Source organism: Melanerpes formicivorus, unplaced genomic scaffold, assembly GCF_026170545.1.
Source record: "Melanerpes formicivorus ecotype bairdi unplaced genomic scaffold, bMelFor1.0.p_v2 SCAF_16, whole genome shotgun sequence".
Lineage (NCBI taxonomy): Eukaryota > Metazoa > Chordata > Aves > Piciformes > Picidae > Melanerpes > Melanerpes formicivorus.
This window is the reverse complement of record NW_027142368.1, coordinates 5755519-5776664: the sequence shown is the minus strand read 5'-3', so window position 1 is coordinate 5776664 and position 21146 is coordinate 5755519. Positions and strand designations below refer to the sequence as shown.

The window sequence follows — 21146 nt, the reverse complement described above, 5'->3', positions numbered from 1 at the left end:
GTTTATCTGAGAAATTTCTGGTTTTAGCTGTTTAGTGTCTTGCCAATATTTGGCTGATCAGCTCCAGAATCTCTTCACTCCAGATTAAAAGTTTGACATTTGGCAGGGAGTACTGTCAGGTGGCCAAAGCTATGTCCCTTTCTCTCACTGTAAAGATCATTCCTATTGAATTGCAACCTTATGAACAGTCCTGTTTGTGCGTGATCAGAAAAGCCTGGCTTATAAACTATGAAGTGATTTTATCTGCTCCAAGCCTATGCCTTTAAGGCTTTAGAAGACTTCTTTCCTGAATGTTTTTTCTGCCCTGGTTATTTTAATGTCAGGTATTGGAACTGTGGGCAAGATTGTTTGTCTTGGTGGGTTTTACTCTTTGAGTGCTTTCAGTAGGCGTGTTAGGCATGGCCTGAATGACAAACAGAGGTGTGCAGCTGAAGGTATGGAATGAAGTGCCTGGTGAGCTATTGCTAAATAGTGGAGAGAGACACATAAAGACAGCAGAGATGTCTTCTGACAGAATGTGACAACATGACAGAGTGGCAGGGCAAGGGGAAAGAGGTGTAAATGGGGAAGCAGATAGAGGAGGCTACAGCCATGAATTCTAGATGTTTCCACTTGCTGGCAAACCAAAAGGAGGTCTGAAGGCCCAAATGAGCTTTTCTCTGCAAGGAGTTGTCCCTATAGAAGACAACCTGCTACAGATACCGTAGGGTCCAAGTGAGTTGAATATGTACTGTAGAGTTTTGCTTAGGTTCTGAACACCAAAAGTTGAGTTCAAGCTGTGCTTAGAACTCGTGTGAGGGAAGAACAGTGACTTGTGAGCTAGTGCCTTCATTATGTGTTGTCAGTTTGTCCAGGGACTTCTCTGTTACCTTCTGAACTTTGGGTAGGCAAGAGGGAAGGCTGGCTTGTGGTCTGTGAGAGCTGTCACACAAACCAGCAGTTTCAAGGATCCGAAAGGAAAGCTTCATGGTTGGGGCACTGAACATCACTGTGGGACTGGATTTTATCTCTTTAGACTATTTGCTGATGGTTTGTTCCTTGTTTTGTGGTAGTTTGTTTGGAGCAGTTGAGATCAGATTTATACTGTTGCAGGGATATTGAGTACTTTGCTTATTACCCTAAGAAATCAGCTCCCAGGCATCTCAGAATGGATGTCCTGCATTAGTGGACACCTTTCCCTTCACTTTCTGTCCTTAATATTTTTTTTGTGTGTTGCTTTCTCATTTGTCCAATGTGGAAAATACTGCTTCCCTTGTAGAAGTAGACTTCATGACTAAAAACTTCTTGATATTTTGATGACCTCTATATAAAAGTGACACGGAAATAACTTATACCAAGCAGGAAGTGATATGGCAGAGCACATAAGAAGTGTAGCCACATACCCAACAACAGCAGTGTTGCTTAATTATCTCTTCAGCTGCAGTTAGAAGTTTTGATCCATATTTCCAACAATCATTTGAGATCAAGTGTATAGCCAGACAAACCCTTTTGGTTTTAATTGAGTATTAAATAGTCAGCATGTTCCACACGAATTTGTATTTATTTTTGTTTGCACAGGCTCACTGGAAGGAAAATTTGGTATGATGTCTGTGGAATACTATTAAAACTGCTTCTAAAATGAGAGAATGAACAATTGTTTTGTCTAGGAGTGAATTGTGAAGCTATTTCTATTTAGCTTTACTGATATCAGTAGTAAAATTTGGATGTGCAAAGCTTCTTCCTTGAGTTCAGTTCTGCAATCAGATGGCCTGGAAATGGACAAAGATCTATTGTCTCTAGTACTGAATTTCCCTTTCCCCACTGAGAACCGAGGGTCTCATTTTGAAGAGAAGTGTTGGGTGAAATCTTGATTTCGCTCATGTCCATGGTAAAAAATCACAAACCAAACAAAGACCATTGAAGTCAGAGAGACTAGGGTCCCCTGAAAATCCAGTGCCTTCATTTCATCAGCCAGCTGGTTTTCTCATTGAAGGTGGCAGAAAGGCTGTGAAATCACATTTTTTAATATTCTTTTGCCTCGGAAAGTGTAGATAAAAATACAGCTTTCTACTCTGCCCTCTGTAACATTATCAGACAAAAAACAGGCAGAAACATGATCTTCTATATAACTAACCAGAATCTTTTTGCTGTCTCCATACAGTTTTCCCAGGGTGCTAGGATGGTAAATATTTTAGCAGAGGGAATTAACTCTACTTCTCTTCCTTTATGTTCTGTTATCAACGGGACAAGCCCACACCCTCACTTTGCCTCATTTTTGGCTCTGTTTCTAAACCCTAAAATTCCTGTTCCTGCATTGAAACACAATTAAATTGAGGCTTAATGTGGTGCCTGTTTTATGTAATCTTGCTTTCTGCCTTTTTTTTGCCCCCCTTTTCATTCTTCCAAGTCTGAATCTCATGAATCAATGTGTATTCACATTTCATCTGAAATTTTCTCTCTTCAGTACGCCCTAAAGCTTCCCTTTTTTGGTTTATGAAATAATAATGAAAAGCTTAGCTCTTCAGATTAAGTTGTAACTGCTTCATGCATTAGGCAGACAGTTTCAGTTTAACAAAGTAAAAATGGTGTGAGAGAGAAATTACAGCTTGATTGTTTTTTAAAAAATATTCAGATTAGAATGTCATCTTTTATGAGTTGGTGGTGGGGTTTTTTTTTTTACATAACCACTTAGATTGATACAACTCTCTAAAGCTGCTCTGTTTTTCATCACACATTCTCATCTGTAAAACCTTCATTTTTATTAATCTTTGTACAATCTGTACAGCTTTGCGATTAATCATTTTAAAAGAGCTACTCTCCGAGTGTCGAGGATTTGCTGGGCTAATGGTAAAAGCGAGCTCTTCTAAATGCTCCACTACACAGGGCGCTTGCTTAGCGTTTTATGTTGCCTAAGTATCAGTCTTTGTTTCACAGTTATCTAGAGTTACATTTTATGGCTGTGTTTCCACATCTGTTTCTGGCTGCCTAGAACCAGAAAACAAAATACACCGAGTCCTTCTTTTCATGAACTAACTCAAATGCTAAATATTTATAATCCAATTCTGCCTTTGTGCAGTTCCCATTGAAGTTTGAGGGAGTTGTATATTTACAAGTAAAGGCAGAACTAGACTGGGAAGCCAAATCCTTCAGTCCTTGCTCAAAAATTTCTGTTGGATCCTGGCGGGACAGTTTGGCGGAGTCTGGGCTTGCTTAGTTTTTGACTCCTTGTAAGACTTGTGGAGGGATCAGTCTTGTGTCTCACCTAACTAGAACTCTCAGCCTTCCTGTTGTTTTTTCTTCCTTTTTTCTTTTATTTTTTTTGTCTTTGTTAATTCAGCTGTTCACTCCCTGATTACTCCCTAGCTTTAACTGAATTTCTCCTGGGGGCTACTGACCCCCTGGAGCAGGGGAAGACACAGCATAGGAGTTTTGGCCACTTTCTCGGCTGTGCTCGGAGTGCACTTGCAGTGGGACAGTGAGCAGCTCCTTTGGCAGTTCTCCAAGCTGCTGTGGTGTTGCCTGAGCAGCCCATCCTGCTGGGGGAGAATTTGTGGGTCCTGCTCCCAGAAGCCTGTCTCTTCCAAAGTATCAAGGTTTACTTACCCTGGATTATCACTGTCCATCTGAACAGCATAATGTCATCTCTAGTGCATCATTTTAATTTACAATGCATGCATTGCTAGTGGATCTGGGGTGTACAGTGTACACGTTGAAGTGCTTTGTTGGAAATCCAGGTTGTTATCTAGTCCTGAGAGTCCATCAGGATAATTTTTCATTACTATTATCTCAGATTTGGTGGCCTAAGTGTATCAGGCATTGTCTCTTTTCCTAGTTAACAGAGAGTGCCTGACTAGAAAAGATGAAAGTTAAGGAAACTCCTGCCCCATTAAATTTCCATTTAGTTAGAGTCTTGCAGGTATGAATTCATCAGTTCCATGTATGGGGCATGGCATCTGATTAGTCTCTCTCATATGCAGTGAAGCAGGTGTCTGAGTTTCAGTAATGTATTTGGGAGATTTATATTGGTTGTCCTACCAGTGCTTTTATTTTACTATGCAAGTTTCAGCAGTATGAAACAAGCTAGTTGTGCAAACTGTGGTACAGGTTTTGTAGCATACTGAGTAGAAAGGCTGGAATTAAAACAAAAAATATTAACTGCATCTCACAATGAGGCTTCAATTGGTGCAGAGTAAGGTTGAAGTTCAAGAGAGCAGTGGTGTAGGGATAATTTGGGAAAACTCCTTCTGCACTGACTGGAAAGAACATTCACCTGTGAATTTCTCTCTCCCTGAAGGCCAGATTATTCCACAGTGCTTCATAATGAACAAATAATATATGAACTAAGAAATTTCAAGTGATCCATTTTGCTGTCATCATCCATATGACCACGCTGAGTACCAGCCAGTGTCGATGGAAATGTGCCCAATGTAAAATGGGAGCTGGGGTTCTTGATTATTAAAATGTCCCTCCTAGGGAGCTGGTTAAGTAGATGGCTATTCATTACTTAGTATATTATGGTTCAAGAGGCTCAGAAAACAGGTTTTAATCTCTAAGGTTTTGCAGCTGTAGGTATGGTTTTAGTGAAGTATAACTAGAAATAACGGGAGGAAATATGAAAAAGGCAGAATGTTGAGGAAGGCTTCCCAACTGTGCAATAAAAATTGAGATGGAGATCATCTGGAGGACACCTCCCATTCATAGAGCCGTTCCTTAGGGCACAGACAGGGTTTTTGTTCTGCTTCTTATTCCTGGGAGGAATTATTTCATAATTGACTGGTCTTTACAAAAATGGTTATCACAGAAAGATGAAAACCACGTGAATTTGGAAGGAAAGTTAGGCTGTGTTTTATGGTATAAGCTTTTACTGTGTATTCCTGTTTCTCCTTCTAAAGTTTCTCTCCTGGGAATTTTTCTTATCTAACTTTGTGTCTCTTGTTTATTGTAATGTGTGAGGTTGCTAGCACAGGCATGAATGAGAGGTTACATGGTTACTCAGGGTGACTAATGCTGAAGTTCATATTTACCCTTGATTTGCTGCTATGTTACAGATCAGCGATAGATTAAATTGCAGGACTTCTTCCTATAAGTGGTAGTTCTCATTTAATTTTGATTTTTAAATGCACTGTTTAATTTGTGATCAACACAGGTATCACCAGGGCTTGGGTGCTCTTCAACTTCTTTTTGTTTTTTTTTTGTACCATCTCTAGACTTGTGCCTTTAAACAAAGAGGAAAATTTGAAGATGATAGGGAACCTGAACTGAGCTAGTGATGAGAGCAAAAGGTAGTTTGTTACTTGTATTAGGGCCCTGGGCAGACAAGAGACCCTGTTTAGATGGACATTCAAAAAGAGTTGAATCCATTTAAACCAGATAGCAGTATCTTTATCATTGCAGATGTAGCTACAAGATCAGAGATACTTCCTTGTGGCCACTCTATAACTTAGTTCATTATCATCACCTGTTTGCCACTTAAAACTGAAATAAGCTGAGCACAGTTGCCTGAAAGGTGTGGCCTATGATTTGGCTAGCCAGGTGGGGCCAGGATTTGAAACTAGTATTTCAAACAGCAAAGGAATTGATCTAAAGGAACATCTGCCAGGTGGCAAGGTCTTAAAGCTGCTCTGGGGATGAATAATGTGGAATGCTGCAGTAAGAGCTGTTCCCAAGTACTGCTCCCCTTCTGTTTAGTGAGGTTCACAAACTTCTCCAGCGTTCCAGTTCCACTGGCTGTTCTGCAAATCACTTAAGAGGTTTAAAACTTCCTTGTAATTCTACTCTGCACATGAACTTTGAGTGGAGAGAAAGGAAGGACCAGTGAAACGAGAGTCTGGGCCTCAGGGACCCCTTCAAATTGCTATTGCAAGCATTTGGCAAGGATTGGGATAACATCCTATGTATCCATCTTTGTCCCTAGCTGTGTGCCCTTGGGCTTTGTTCTGGGCTTTCTAATTTCTAGTGAAGTGTAAAACATGAACATTTACCATTGCCAGTGTATATTATTTTATGTGGCAATGTGCATACTAACATAAAAGATAAAACCCCAAACCTGCAGTTTATTTACATAATTTTGACATTAAGAAGGTTGCAAATAGGAAACACAGCAAAAACCTTCTGGACAGGAGAGCATAGGATTTTGAAGAACATAGTTAAAACATGTGGTTGTGACACCCTCAAAACACAACTAGTGCTGCAAAGCTTTAAAATTGTTGTAGTGATGCTGCATGAGGAATGCTGAACATTTGTGCCTAAGAGGGATAGGCTGTTTTGTTTTCTCTCTTTTTTTTTTTTTAACAGTTTTATTTTTATAAAGGGTTAATTTGTAGTGCATCTTGCAAGCTGATATGTGGGATAAATAGTTTGGACACTGATTTGTAATCACTGTTTATGAGTACATGACTGCTATTCTTATAAATGTCATCACTTTCTTGGTAGTATCTGGTAATATCTGAGTCATGAGGTGCTGACAAAAATCCACTGCACTTAATGTGAAACTTGAGGCATTTTGCTCATTCCAAAAGATATTAGCAATAGCCAGCCCCACATTTAACTGATAAATAACGTGTACATGTGCACATGACACAGTTATGCTGCTATGTGAATTTTTTCCTCTTACCTAAAATCTTTGTGGAAATACATCACAGTTCAAATCATGACTATTTTTTTTAACTGGACTGTCTTAATGGATACTGCTAGATGTATGTATGGAGTCAGTGTGTTGCTCCAGTGGGAGCAGATCCACAGAAAGGTAGAACAGGCTTCCTTCAATGAATTTCATTTGAACTTGGATATGTTGTCTCTAAAAGCAAACTCTACGTATGTTATCACCAACTTAAGAAATGAAACCTCTCATGTGGAGCTGAATATTGAAAAATATTTCATTTTTCCATTATCCCCTTCTTTATTTACAGCCATACAGCAGGATATGAGAACGAGAACCACAGTGCTCCCATGTTATACAGCTGTGGGGCCCAATACAGAATACACACCCATGGAGTTTTTAGAGGCATACAAGTGAGTATATCAGGGCATTCTTCACAGGGAGGTAAAACTGCTGCCTGTTTATAATGTTCATTTGCTACTTCACCAATATTATTAAACCCACCCTTGTTTTGCTGTTTCCCTGTGGCATCATGAAATACTTAAATGTCCTGACTTCACTGAAGTATAATGAAAGATTTCTTTCTGACACAGACATTTAAAATTGTTTATTTTTCCTTCTAAAGTATATCTGCATATATTACCAGCTTCTCAGGGTGATCAACACTTGGACTCAATGATCTTAGAGGTCTTTTCCAACCAAAACAATTCTATGACTCTATGAAAATATAATGAGCCAGCTTCCAACTTCTAGCTCCAGTCACTATGGCTGTGTGAAGCTTCTGTGGTTACAATGGACCATGTCTGATAACTGTATATGAGGAAGTGTTAGATCACATTTTGCTTTTATGAATTTCTGAAAATTTACTAATTCAAACATATTTCCTTAAAACAAAATATAGTAAGTGATGGCTTCCTAATGACTAAGTAATTAGTGAATATTTGGAAGGAATTCATGGGAGTCAATTTCCTCCCTTTCTGAAACAGTCATATCATCAATAAACACCACTGTAAAAGATATACCTTCTAAAAACTGATGGCAAAGTCATTACAGAGTATCTGTCTCTTCTGTGTTGCTCTGTGTTGTCAGCATACATCAATGTTTTCAGATAGCATCTTTTCTCCTTTTCTTTTCTCTATAGTTTAACAAGTCATTATTTAGGGGCAAGCTCTCAGAAATAGGCTGGTGCTGGTGAGCCAGCTATTGTTGAGTGAATAAAAGTTAGCAGTTGACATTGTTTAAGGAAGTTAATTATCCCAGAAGAAGAAGATCATCCTTAATGGAACATTGTGACACTGGCCAAAATGCATTAAGGTTGAACTATTCACCAGCTCCACCTATTATTTTTTTCCTTTTTTGTTGGTTTCTGTTGTTTAGTTTTGTTTTGTGTATTGTTTTTGTCTTTTTTTGTGTCTTTTGAGTAATTCTGTCTGGTTTGGTTTTTGTTTGGTTGTTTTTTACCAGTTTCTATTAACCTAGTACATTAATTTCCCTGTCCTTTAACTTCATGTAAGTATTTAAAATAAGGAGGGGAATGCTGCCCTGGTGATGCTCTTATCTGTTATCTCTTACACTGGTATAAACCTAAAACTATTTTATATGCCAATGATTGTTCTTCCAGCATTGAGTGATTATACATGAAGTGAGAATGTAGTCCTAAATCTTGCATGTAAATATTGGTGAGAGAATGTAATAGGTAGAGTTCAGGGTATTTCACCTTCAGATAACTTTAATACTCTGCAAAGAACAGATTAAGGCATACTAAGGCTGTACTCCATTAATGTAAAATAAAATAAAATAGCCTGTTTACAGTAGAATATATTGAAGTATTTATTTGTCCTGGAGAAGTGCCTCTGATTGCTTGAATGTGTTAAGTAAAAGCTTGAGAAGATACCTGTTGCATTAGCAAGTCTGTCGTTGCAGGATGTCCGACGGGTGCCGGGAGTAGCTCCGACTATTGTCCGGTCAGCAAGCGAGACAAACGAGAAACGCCCCTTCATGTGTGCCTACCCCGGCTGCAACAAGAGATACTTTAAGTTGTCCCATTTACAGATGCACAGCAGAAAGCACACTGGTAAGTGTCAGCCTGGGTGGGTATAAATCACCTTACAGCACTGCACAGCAAAGTGGGCAGGGCAATTTTAAAATAGCAAAAGGTGCAAGAAATGATCTGCCAGGTCAGGGGCAGCGAGGATCTGTCAGATGAGTATGTATGTGCTCTGTCATCTGGGCAATCCCTCTTTTGGGTGCAGAAGGCTCTGAATCTCGTGAAGAAAAGTGCAGAGCAGCGCTGACAGCTAGTAGATCACCTCCCTCTCTTACTGTTACAGGACATCATTCAGGGCTGTGGATCCTAGTCTTTTTGTAAATGCATAAGTACAATACACCTTTAGCTATGCTCCTTGTGCCTTTGTTTTTGATGGCCTTCCTACTTCTATTTAGACAATTCTTTTTCTGCTAATCTAGAGATCTGTGGGTATAATCTGTAAATATGGATGCTGCACTCAGCTCACCATTGATATGATGGTAGGTCAAAAGGGTGAAACACACAGCAGAAAGGCAGCTCCTACTGCTGTGACCTAGCAGATGGCCTAACATTTAACAAAAAAATCAGTTGCAGACTTCTCTTTTTGGAGAACCCGTGGTGGCACTAATTAATTGTGTAAAATATTTATAGGTGAGGAATGACCATTACAAATAATTTTTAATTTCTGAATAGGCAAGTCACAATATTTTCAGGTAGAAATCTTCAGTGTTGCTCAGATTGCACAATCAAAATAATTTAGACTGTAACTGGAATTTGGTCTTTAGAGCTGAAGGTCTACAGAAATACTGTTCTACTTTCTGCTAATAAATTGGAAACAAGAAAATTTGGAGATCTTTTGGGATCCATTAATTGTGATATTTTTCTTGAGTATGTCTAAACAGTTCTGGATTTTTCTTAGAGTCACTATTTCTTTCATAGTTAAAGTGATTACTCTGTATTTTAACAGTCATGATTTGTTTGTTTTGGTCTTGTGTTTTATTCCATTTAGTTGCTTGGCTTTCATGATGTTATTTTTGGATTCATCACAAGAACTTCAGCTTACATACATTTTTTTGGCCTTAACTAGAGAAGATTTCCAGCATTATACCACATATAACCTAGGCATGTAAAGCCACAAGAGTCCCAGATGATGTAGGAAATAGGACTGTGGCTGTCTAGTATCCCTAGAGAGATTCCTCCCATTGTCTTTGTAGTCCTGCATGTCCCTTTATCCTCCTTTGATTTCTGCAATAATGGACTCCCCCACCCCCCCATTACCTCTTCTGTGCAGGTGGGCCTAGGTTTTCTGCTACTATATTTTGATATGTTTACAACAAAACTTCTTTATTTCACAAACCTTTGAAGATGCTTTCCATAAAAGCTCCCCAAGCTTGTTTCTGCTGATACCAATACTGCCATTGATAAGACCATGTAAGCTTTTGAGATTGGTTGCAGCTAAAGAGAGGAAGCAGGGGTTGGTGCACTGCTGGTAATTGTTTAAGAAGCTTGCATTCAGTTTTAGGAGTGAGGGACTGGCAGGCTTTTTTCTTCTCCTTTAAGGTAGTTCTAGTTCTGAACTCATGGGTTTTAAGCTCTTTCTTACTGTAGTGGTAGGTCAATGCTTTAAATTATCAACTTATGATTTGAAAACAAGCTGTTACATATATCCAATATTGAACCTGCAGATAGTATCTTTGCAGAATAATGTCGGCTCTTGATTATTATTTTCCTTTCTACAATAGATACTTACAGAGGACTGGCTCATCAGATCTTCCATTCTTCACTGGTTGCACTATTGTAAAAGGAAGTAGGGCCCTGAAACATAAAACTGGATTCTGTAATCAGTTTTTACCAATGTTTCAACACAGCCTTAGTTGAAAGTACGTTAACATTTTGTACCCTCCAAGACAGCTTATCCATTGTGAACAATGCTGTTATTGAAACATGTACAGCCAAAAAAGCTTTTTTCTTATCTTGGTGTATTTTGCTGCAGCAGATAGACCCCTGAAAAGAAATGCAAAAATTCATATAACTTTCCAACAATACAACAATTAATGTGAGTTGTCATCCTGTGTTAGACTTCAGAGCCTTCTTTGCAGAAACAAATTGGTGTCTAGACCTCTATAAATTTCATTTATGGTGGAAACATCAACATTCTTGTCAGAGACCCTCTGGGTTCTGTGCCATGCACTGGAGAAACTGGGTTTATCCTAACAGAAAACTGAGCATCTTTGCAGAAAAAATATCCTCTGCCTGTTTGCCAGGGATGCATGCATTTGTACAGTGAAGTATGAGAAGCTAAATCAGGAAGGTTGTCCTGTATGTGATAAAGGATTCAGCTCCCCGTGGTGAATTTCTGAGACTATAGAGGGTTTAAGTAATGCAGTCTAATAATGAATTTTATGCAAACCATCTAATAATGATTTCTTTGCCTTGACAAAAGCAACTAATTTTCCACTATGTGCTGCTAAATGCCTTCCAGTCCTTAGTGCAGCTCATCAATACACCAGTTTGAAAGCCAGATGTATGTCTTCTATATACAGAGATGATAAACTGGTGAATGGGTGTAGTTATGCCTGCAGAGATTCTCCCCTTAAGAGCTCAGGGTGGTAACTTCCAGGATAGCACTCTGTCATTAATGCTGTTTTGAAATATTGACTTTCATACTTAAGCTGTGGAATACTACTCTGTAAAACACTGTGGAAGCAGAAAGCTTACATGGGTCCAGGAAACAACTGGACAAGTTAATGGAAAGCATCTCCATTGATATGTGTTAGACACACAGCCACCTTTGGCTCAGAAAGCAACTGACTCATGGACTGCTGGATACTAGGAGAGTGTCCAGAGGAACTAATGCTGCACCCTTGCAATCTTCTGCTTTCCTGCAGGCATCTGTGGTGGGCCATGGTGAGACACTGCTGGGCTGAATGGACCTTTAGCTTCACCCTGCCATTGACTGCTTTTAGGCTTCCATTTCTATGGCATAAAATAAGGATAGTTATGTATTTAAAGATTGGTTTCAAACCGGTCATAACACCTCACACCTGAACTCTAAGGTGACAGGAATCTTAGGCTCCCTCCTAAATAGAAACATACATTTTTATCTAAGTTTGCTAAAGCAAATTATATTGAATAGAAAAATATTGTATTTGCAAGGTAAAGTTATGATTATGGGGTTGTACTCATTTGATTAAGTGGCAACACAAGGAAAAGGGTTTAAATTGATGAAGGGGGTACAGACAAACCTTCAGATTCTCTGCTTTCAAGATCAGCCTTCTCTCATCATGTTTTCTTGTTAGCAGTGGACTTCTGCCCTTGCAGCACTCTATTCCTACAGCAGCAGGAATTCCCATTTTCCCATGCATTTGGGCAAATGAGTTTGCTCCAGAGAAAATGTGCATTATTCCTCTAGTTTAACTATGTTTGAGAAAGTGAGTTGATTTTACTAGAAGCATTTATTGCAATGCATGCAAAGGCTTATTCCTACTTGTTCTGTGGTTGCTGAGCTTTAGTTTTTCTAAATGTTTTTCCCAGATGCTAAAGAATTGCTGTTCCCTCAGTCCTCTCTGATCTTCACTATTTCATTACGTACTAAGTTTAGTCTTTCTTTGTGTGCCCTCTCAGGGATGAAATGTAAACAGCCATGGAAGCCTCTGAGTCACAAGTGGAAGGATTGGCGAAGTTTCATCTTCACCTCCTGTTTTGATTTGAAATTGTATGGGGTCACATAGGAAGGTGACAGCATTGTGGGTTATTTTTCATACAGTAAGATACTTTAGCCTTTTACTAGAGAGGCTTTAATAGGCCTGGGGAAACTAGACACTGCTCTAACCCTTCTTGATATTGTGATTTAATGAGGTACCTACAGACCTTTTTCTAATCTGAGAGGTTTCTGTCATCCTGTTTGATGAAATTTATGGGAGTTAACAGGTAGGTGACAGCTGGCTTTAGTGGACATTTTGCTTGCCTGATGTGGAAGATGTAGAAGAAAAGGAAAATTAGGATTTCTGTCCAAATATTTTGCCTCTTTTTGTTTGCTTGCTTTTTGTTTTCTGCACAGTGTCATCCTATCTATCCAGTCTTGGACTGATTCCTTTAATATATACACTGGTTGAATTAATCCTTAATTTAATCCAAATTACATTTCAAGATATTCAGAGAAATACTTTCACATGCATACTATCAGACCCACCATACTGTTTTATTCAAATGCCTCCTTAGCCATCTGCATTTATATTGCAATTAGCAGACAATCATCCTGTCACTGCATTCTGCTCTGCTGACATTCCCCCTCTTAAATCTGCCAAAGGGCTGAATTCCTTGGAACTAAGTGGTTTCTGAAAAGCAGGCACCCCCCAGGGAGTCCTTGCGGTCAAAGTGTACGGAACTATTTCAAACACCTGTGGCAACTTTAATCCCTTCTGCTAATAAATTAAGCACAGCAGACATGGAAATTGTCCACACCTAGGTTCGTGAATCAGTAACTCCTTTGGGTGACTGTCACAGGAAGTTAGCTTTTTCTTGCAGATTTAGTCGCTTCCATGAAATTTTGATCTAAGACACATCTGTATGAATTGGGAATGCTCTTCTTAATATGCTTCTCAGAGGGTGTACCTGGATCAGAATGCTTCTGCTTTAAACTGAAATGGTTTGCAGTGGTCTTCTCAGAATACATTTCCCCATCACAGTAATATCAGAAATGCAGACACTTGCATTTGTGATTTATGAAAGTGATAAGTTTAAAAAGGTACTCAGAGAAATTAAACCTTCTGTCCACTTCAGCTGATGTTTTTCTTTACATCCTTCCTACTGGACCTTTGTTTTACATCTTAGCGTTCCACTCTAGACAAAGCAGGTCCCATCTGGTGTGGTGTGTACCTTCCAGATAAAAACTCCCAGCTTTGCATGAGAGATGTTCCATTACTTCTTGTGCTGAGGGCTCTGTGCAGGGTTCTGGCACTGTAACCAGCATACATGTAATAATATCCGAGGCTTTTGCAGGATTTCAGTGTTGTGCAAAGGGGTCTTGGTCTAGATGTGAATCAGATCTGAAAGGTCATACAGCTCCTCCTGTAACAGCATAAGGATTTAAAATACTTCTTTTGTGCTGGCTGAATTTCACCAACTGTTGTATCCTATATGTCCGTAGTGTCTCCCTCTTCCTTCAAGCTCAGTTGCTGCGTTTCTTTTCACATGCTTGTGTGGTTGGTGAAGTTCTTGCATCAAAACTCATGTTCATTTGAGACAGGAGCTTGTAGGGATTTAATTTTTTTTAAAAGTCAGAATGTCACTTTTTATCCCAGGGGAACAAAAAACCAAAACAACCATCCTGAGGATCTCTGCTGACCTGTACAGAGGGTGGCGGCAGAATTTGTATTTACTTGGGGCTTTGCAGTAATTCATCAGTGGGAGGTGGCAGCTACATGAGAAGTTCTGTTTAATGGTGCTTTATAAAGGAAACATCATGTGTGTTTTGGGGAATAATATGTATTCTTCTGTGGTTGAAATTTGTTCAGTCACCTACATGGATGTAATTTGTTCAGTTTTTGCTTAAAAAACAATTTAGAGCAAACTATCTTTCCTTGTACAACTAATGTGTTACTGAAACAGGTGGAAAAGTCTTACTGTGGTTTTCAGAGGAATATAGAATAAGAGATTTCGGTTCTTTTCCAGCAGAAAACAATAAAAAATAAGTCATGTAAGCTGAATTTTTTTTTTTGGGTTGTTCTCACCTGATGGGCTATTTTTTTCAGACTAAGCAATATCACTGTCAATGCAGTAGAGTTATGCCAGCCTTTCCCTGCTGATTCCAACAGAGTTGTAGTTGTAGGGTTTTCTAGCAAATGAGTCCTGATGTATCACCAGAGTGCTTCAGACAGGAGAGAGGCCTAAGTGTGTTTGTGTAACATGCTTCACCTTCTGATTCTAGGTGACATGTTCCCTCATTTGGTCACATTTTCTGATAAACCTTTTGTCCCTTACAGGTGAAAAACCTTATCAGTGTGATTTTAAGGACTGTGAACGAAGATTTTCTCGTTCAGACCAACTCAAACGACACCAAAGACGACACACAGGTTTGTTGACAGCACATCCCTATTCATTACAATTCATCTTTGTATATGAATTTAGATGCCCAAAGTCTATTTCTAACCTGTTTTTCTGATGTTGTGTCTGCTCATACTCAATACCCATAGTGCCAAGTTCTTGACATTTGCTCTAGCAAGGTTCATTGGCATTTCAGCCCTCCTGTGTTTGTATAGGTGATACTTTCATCCTGCTGCCATCCTTTTGCAACTACTCTCTTAATGGAACTGTGTTTGCTCTACACCAGACCTCCAATGTAGGGATTATGTTATCTTTAAAAACAAAACAGTTCTGCAAGGAAAAAGTTGCCAATGAGTAACCTGAAAAACACTACTGTTGGTATTCCAGTGTTTGTGTGGCAGTACTAACGGCTGGATGCTGCACATGCATAACCTGGAAGGCTGATGGAATTACTGTGCACTTGTATGTGGAAAGCAGACATGGAGAAGAAAAGGCCACACCAGTTATTATCCTTGAGTCTGTAATTCAGCAAACCACTTAAGATTAGATTTGAGCCTTTTTTTAATTCTGCCAACTAAAGAAGGGTTCTAGGAGCACCAGGGAGAGTGTGGTAGTGTCAACTCACTAGAGAGAGAAATGTCGCAGAGCTGGCTGCTTGGACTGCACAGACAGCCTGGAAAGTGTTCATGTACAGCAGAGGAGGCAGCAGTAGTCCTGCTAGATCTCGGGGTCCTAGCTAGACTTGTGCTCCTTTCTCAATGAATCATTTACTGGGAGAAATGTTCTGAGAAAACCAAAACTCTTTGTGAGTTCAGTCGAAATTCAGCAAGCTGATTTTGTGCATGCACCAAGACATCAAGTTTCTGCATTTCAGGAGATCTTGGAGATCTAGATAGGCTTACAGGGAAGACAGCTGCCCTTCTCAAAGTCACAGAAGAGAAGATGTTGATGACTCCAACCTTCTGGCTGGAGTAGAAACATGAGGCCACTTTGCATGGAGTATGAGTAAGGGCTTGAGGACACTCCTCTGGAGAAATCACAACAAGGAATTGCATCTGAGTCTCCTGTATCTGACACACTGCTGGGTGGTGGGTTTCTGCCTACTGCCTTTCCTTCTAAGGATTTTCTAGCCTATTTAAATGGCATTATTAAGAGATGTAGGAAGTGTCTCTGAAAGCTGGGGGCTGATACATTTTTAGCAACTGTATGCTAGAACATATCTGTGGTAAGCAGTCTCCAAGATTTCTGTGCAGCATCTGAAGCAAGCAGTAGAAGTGTAGGGTAAGTTAAGCTTATTGGAAGTAGGTAGAAACATACCTCTGTACTTCTGTTCTTCTTTGGTCATATTTGCTCTTACATGGTGCTAATGGTGCAAAGCATGAGAATTAACAACGATTGCAGATCCTCCTTAGCCCAACAGTGTAAGTGGGTGTTCATGATGGTGCTTTTTGGATGCTTCAGACCCAAACCTCAGATGAGGAGGTTTTGAGCAGATGGTAACCTGATTAATGACTTTCTGTAATGTGTAGGCTGGGAGGAGCAGTTACAGTAACTAGTACAAACAAACCCAGGCTTTTGAGAAATACAGAAGTAGCGGAATTTATCCACCCTTCCAAAAGGTGCTGGGATATAAGAATGAGTGTATTTTGTCTTTTCAGGTGTGAAGCCCTTCCAGTGTAAAACCTGTCAGAGAAAGTTCTCCAGATCTGATCATCTGAAGACTCATACCAGGACTCATACAGGTAAAACAAGTGCGTAAACTTTTCTTCACATTTATATTTCTTTTTGTTTGTTTGTTTGTTTTAAACTTTAGATTAATGTTGTTGTAAATTACATGATTAGAAAGTCTCTTGGCTGGGAGTTAAATATTCAAAACAACACAAGGAATTTCAGAGTATGCTGATTTTTTCAGTTGACTGCATTCCCCAACTATCATAGTCACTTTTCACAAAGGGATTTTAGGTGATTTTGGAAACTACACTTTCTTCAGGTTTACAGAAATTTCAGCTTGGCAAAATGCGTTTTGTCAGATATTGTGAAATGAACATCACAGTCTCAGCCCACAAATGTCAAGATGATCAACTGCCTTTACTGAAAAAAACCCCTACAAGATAGAAATTTTAATTCTAGCTTGAGCTGAAGGTCTGTAATCTAAAGTATTCTGCCTACTCATGCTTCTCCTAAGTGTCAGTTGAGCCTAATGCAGGATAGCACAGCAAAGCTCTTGCTGTTGCTGCTTGTACTGTAATCTCTCCAGAAGATAAAAGCAGTGCCTTTTGCAAACTCACACTGACAGACACTAAAGTAAAAGCTTACTCAAATATTCAAGGATTATTTCTTTTTGTAGAAACCATAATATTTCACATAAATACAGGGGAGGGGGGAAAATAGGAGGCCATTTTAGTCTACTTTGCCCTCACGTAAGTGTAAACAGCATTAAAGGAGCAACTGCATCAACCTCTCTATTTTAATTTTATGTTCTAGAATAACTCCTATGAACTATCATTGTCTGTTCCACTATGTATGCAGTATTTCTACCAAACAATTGTTCACTGAGCACTTTGACATGTTATTAGATGTCACAGTGTTTTCTACATGGTCTTAATCTTTTTAAGTTCAGTCTCTGTACAGATGGACAAGAAGCCTGAGAATCTTTTTCTCCCTCCTAAGGACACTTTTTTCCCTCTGGACAATAAATCCACATATTTAAGACTTTAAAAAAATAGAAGAGAAATTTTAATGGAGGAAATGATTCACCTGAGAGCAGTGATATTTTCTGTGGCACTGGCCAAATGAATGCTTCAAGTAAGGGTCATATCTGCATGTGCAAACTACAAATGGTAAAGGGCATGGCTGTGTTCCTGAGTTCTCCCCATAGTCTTGTGATGAGTTTCAAGGCCTGGGTCTGTGTGCATTTGCATGAAGAAAGATGTTTTATTGATCAGCAAGAAGTAACATTCTGGTAGAGACAAAATAGCAAGCAGTTGTACGTACTAGCAAGCTGGAATAAACTACATTGCCCATCAAATTTCACTGCAAACTGATCTGCCAGTTCAAGACTTTCAGTAACATCAGTGAAGATCTTGCTGTTCTCATCCCCCAGTTCTAATTCTCGCTTGCTCCATGTGCTTCAAGCCCACGTGCACTCATGGCTGAAAGCAGCCTTGCTTGAGCACTGATAGCTCATAGCACAGAGCTTTGTGCAAGCTGCAGCCCAGGTGCATGCTGTGGTAATGCTCCTGTCAGCAGTTTTGGATGTATCATGCTCCCTGGATGGTAAAATATCCTGAGGGGAATGAGCATGAGTGGTGGGTGGGTGGGGTTTTCATCTCTATCTTGCCCTGTGCTTTCATTCCTCTTTGTTGTGCCCCCTATATTTTGCAAGAAAACACTTAGCTCAAGTTAACTTGCTCCATGTTAAATCTTGATGAAGCAAAGCACAGGTGATTTCCACCTTTATGCTAATCCCAGATCCTTAATGTGAATATTTGTGAAGTACACAAAGTGGGAAGAGGAGAAGACTTCTAGGAGAGCTTGTACCACCCCAGTGTGTCATGAGTTGGAGAGCACAAGGTGTGTAGACAGCGCTGAAGAGCCCAGTCCCAGAGTTGAACCTACTTTAAAATATGGCATTTATTTTTGGGGGAGAAAAAAGCAAACTGAAGTTCTAAAAGAAACATGAGTCACCAGGCACTGCTCTGAGCTAATAAAAGCATTCCATCAGCATTCCTGTGGCATCAGAAACACAGCCTGAAATTCCACTTAAACGTTGTAGAAAATCAAGAGACCAGAATAAACTGTTAAAAGGTGATGGCATTTTCTGCTACAATTGAATGTGCTTTACTTGAGGCCATTTTTAGTGAATGTTGTCCTCATGGGAACATTAGAAAAATACTGAATACTTTGAGCCTTAAACATCTCCCATAGATGTGAAGCTACCTTAGACAGTAGTGGGAAACTTTTAGTCTGGCTCAGCAGACTTTATGCTAAACTCTGTTGCTTCTACTATATTCATTCACACTCATTAGCTTCAAAGAACTTCAGTCAAAACTCATTGGACTAGCTGGAAAAACTCTCCTTGACTTGAGCTCAAACTCTAAATAGTCACTGACAATTTTTACAGTGACTGACAGTATGCCTGCACCACAGTCCAAGGTGTGACTGAAGCTTGTTTTATGCTAGAGTGACTTTTGAACTAGTTTGTTCAAGAGCTGAGAGTGGCATGGACATGGCAACACAGTGTTCTGTAAGGGCCTGTCTCCAGGAATGAAGTGCTGCAAAGTGTTCTGTGGCTGTTGTTAAACATCAGCTGAGGGAGATGTGGGACAGCACTGAGTGCTGATGTGAACAGGAACTGAGGGCACTCCCACCCCCGCTCGGGACAGCCCGGGATGCCTTTTCTCTTGACAGGGGTTGTGCCTAACTCCTCATAACCCTGCAGAAAGAAAACAAATAGCAGTGTCTCAGGCGAGCTGTGTACCCAGTTAATAACAGGGTGTTTTGTTAACAGGTGAAAAGCCTTTCAGTTGCCGGTGGCCCAGCTGTCAAAAAAAATTTGCCAGGTCTGATGAATTAGTTCGTCATCACAACATGCACCAGAGGAACATGACTAAACTGCAGTTGGCCCTTTAGACAGTTCAAACAAGTGAATAAACCAGATGGGACCTTATGAGTTACTGCAAACTTTATCAGCCATCTTCGATCACCTCTGTCAGAAAGCTGCAGCTGTCTTCGCATCCCATTTGACACAAGTTAACTAAACTGTAGGATTCTGCTCGGCCTTGTCTTCCATTTCAATATTCAAATTTCTTATTCCATGAGTTCAAGAGATTTTTATCTGTAATTGTGTTAAAAAGTAAGTCTGTCTTTAACCCAGTAAACTTTCTGGGTTAATTTTCACCTGAGGTTTTTGAAGGTACAAATTGTTGTACCATTTTATATCCTGCAGTGGGTAGGGAGATTCCTCCCTGCTTGAAGGCAAGTTCTTTGCTTGCTTCATCTGTACGTACGCTGAGGTTTCCAAATGCTGGCACAACTAAACTCACAAAATGAGAGGAAACAATCACCTGAGATACTTTTGGTAAACTCTGTAGTCATACTGCCAGAAGGCAAGCTTTTAAAGTGGGAAGCTCCTGTTTTGAATATCACAAACCAAACCTTTTTAAAAAGGATGTATTTCTACATTAGCTAAAGCTAGTCGAACCAGAGCCTCTCTGTACAGAAAATAACAATCTTACCATTAAGTTAACTTGTTTTTAAAGTAATCACATAGTTGACCCCCAAAGCTGTTTTGTTTGTCAATTAACTCCTTTCCTCTCTCTCTCTCTCTCTCTCTCTTTTTTTAATGTATTGTTTTAAATTTATTCTATCACGAGATGCATAGATCTCCTTTACACAAAACTAATTCCAATCATTGTAGACATATGGGATTTGTTTACAATGTAAAGCCACACTGGTTATGTGGCTAGCAAGCTGTATAAACTTAAAACTGAACTTTTAATGGGGCTGGTCCAGGATCTCCATTAACAGATTACTCTTAAGATAAGTAACTTAAAAAGACTCTTTGTCAAGTATATGTGGGAAAAAAAAAAAGACAAAAAAAAGAAAGACATTATTAGTGTAAGGAAATATATTGTTTCAGGGTTTTGGGAGGAGGGGTTTATTATTTACTTTGAATTGCTTGAAATTGTGTGTATATATATATCTGATAATGTATTGCTCTTAGACATCTAAAATTAGAACGTGTATAAATACTAGATGCATCACTGTTCTGATGTTGTTGCTGTTACAAACTATTGATAACACTAAGAATGTAACCTGCATTTTTCACTGAGCTTTCAATTAAAGCCCATTCAAAGAGAAACACACGAGAGTCCAACAGATGTCTTGTTTCATGTCTGGTATTAAATTTCAAATGCCCTGTCCAATAGTATCTTTTTTTTTTTTTGTTGTATATAAAGGTACCACCAGCACTGATGACCACTAGTTAACCTGTCCAGGTCTTGACCACAATTTATCCATCTCACTTGGGAATCATACTGGCAGCAGAAAACAGTGTCGAGTTTCATATTGTGCTGTAAAGTGGTTGTTTCAACCGTTCATCTTCTTGCCGAGCTAGTCCTTTTCTTTCAGCCCCTAAGATTTGTATAGGAGCACTGCAGAAGAGTGAAATCCAGTTTATAAATAGCAGCACTGGCCCTCTGTAGAACTGCGCCGAAACCATAAGCACAGATAACTTCTTAGATTAGGGTGTCATAGACTGACTTGTAAGTAAAAGTTAACTCAGAGTTGGAGTGGCTTAAATCGGTTCAGCAGGTTGAAAAAGACAGTCTTTCTTAGATGATGAAGTGTGAAAATGAAGATAAAAATATATTACTGTTTCTTTGTTATGCTGCCTACTTTTTCTTTGGAAGGAAGTACAGCCTGCCTCAAGGCCCTTTGACCTTGCAAAATATTTGTATCTCTTTAGCAAAAATCTTTAATGTATCTTGCCAAGCT

At 39.4% G+C, this 21146-nt stretch overlaps 1 protein-coding gene across 3 annotated transcripts in view; it reads left to right on the top strand.

The window, feature by feature from the left end:
• The window catches only part of WT1 (WT1 transcription factor), a 33090-nt gene extending 13283 nt beyond the window's left edge, over positions 1 to 19807 (top strand). For 2 of the 3 annotated variants that reach the window (XM_068147862.1, XM_068147861.1), the window contains exons 5-9: positions 6888 to 6990; positions 8501 to 8651; positions 14588 to 14677; positions 16307 to 16399; positions 19159 to 19807. In XM_068147862.1, the coding sequence (XP_068003963.1) occupies positions 6888 to 6990; positions 8501 to 8651; positions 14588 to 14677; positions 16307 to 16399; positions 19159 to 19280 (559 nt within the window). In that variant the 3' untranslated portion in view covers positions 19281 to 19807. The remainder of the gene's footprint in view (positions 1 to 6887; positions 6991 to 8500; positions 8652 to 14587; positions 14678 to 16306; positions 16400 to 19158) is intronic. The other variant, XM_068147863.1, reaches the window with a different exon arrangement.
• Positions 19808 to 21146: the final 1339 nt, after the last annotated feature.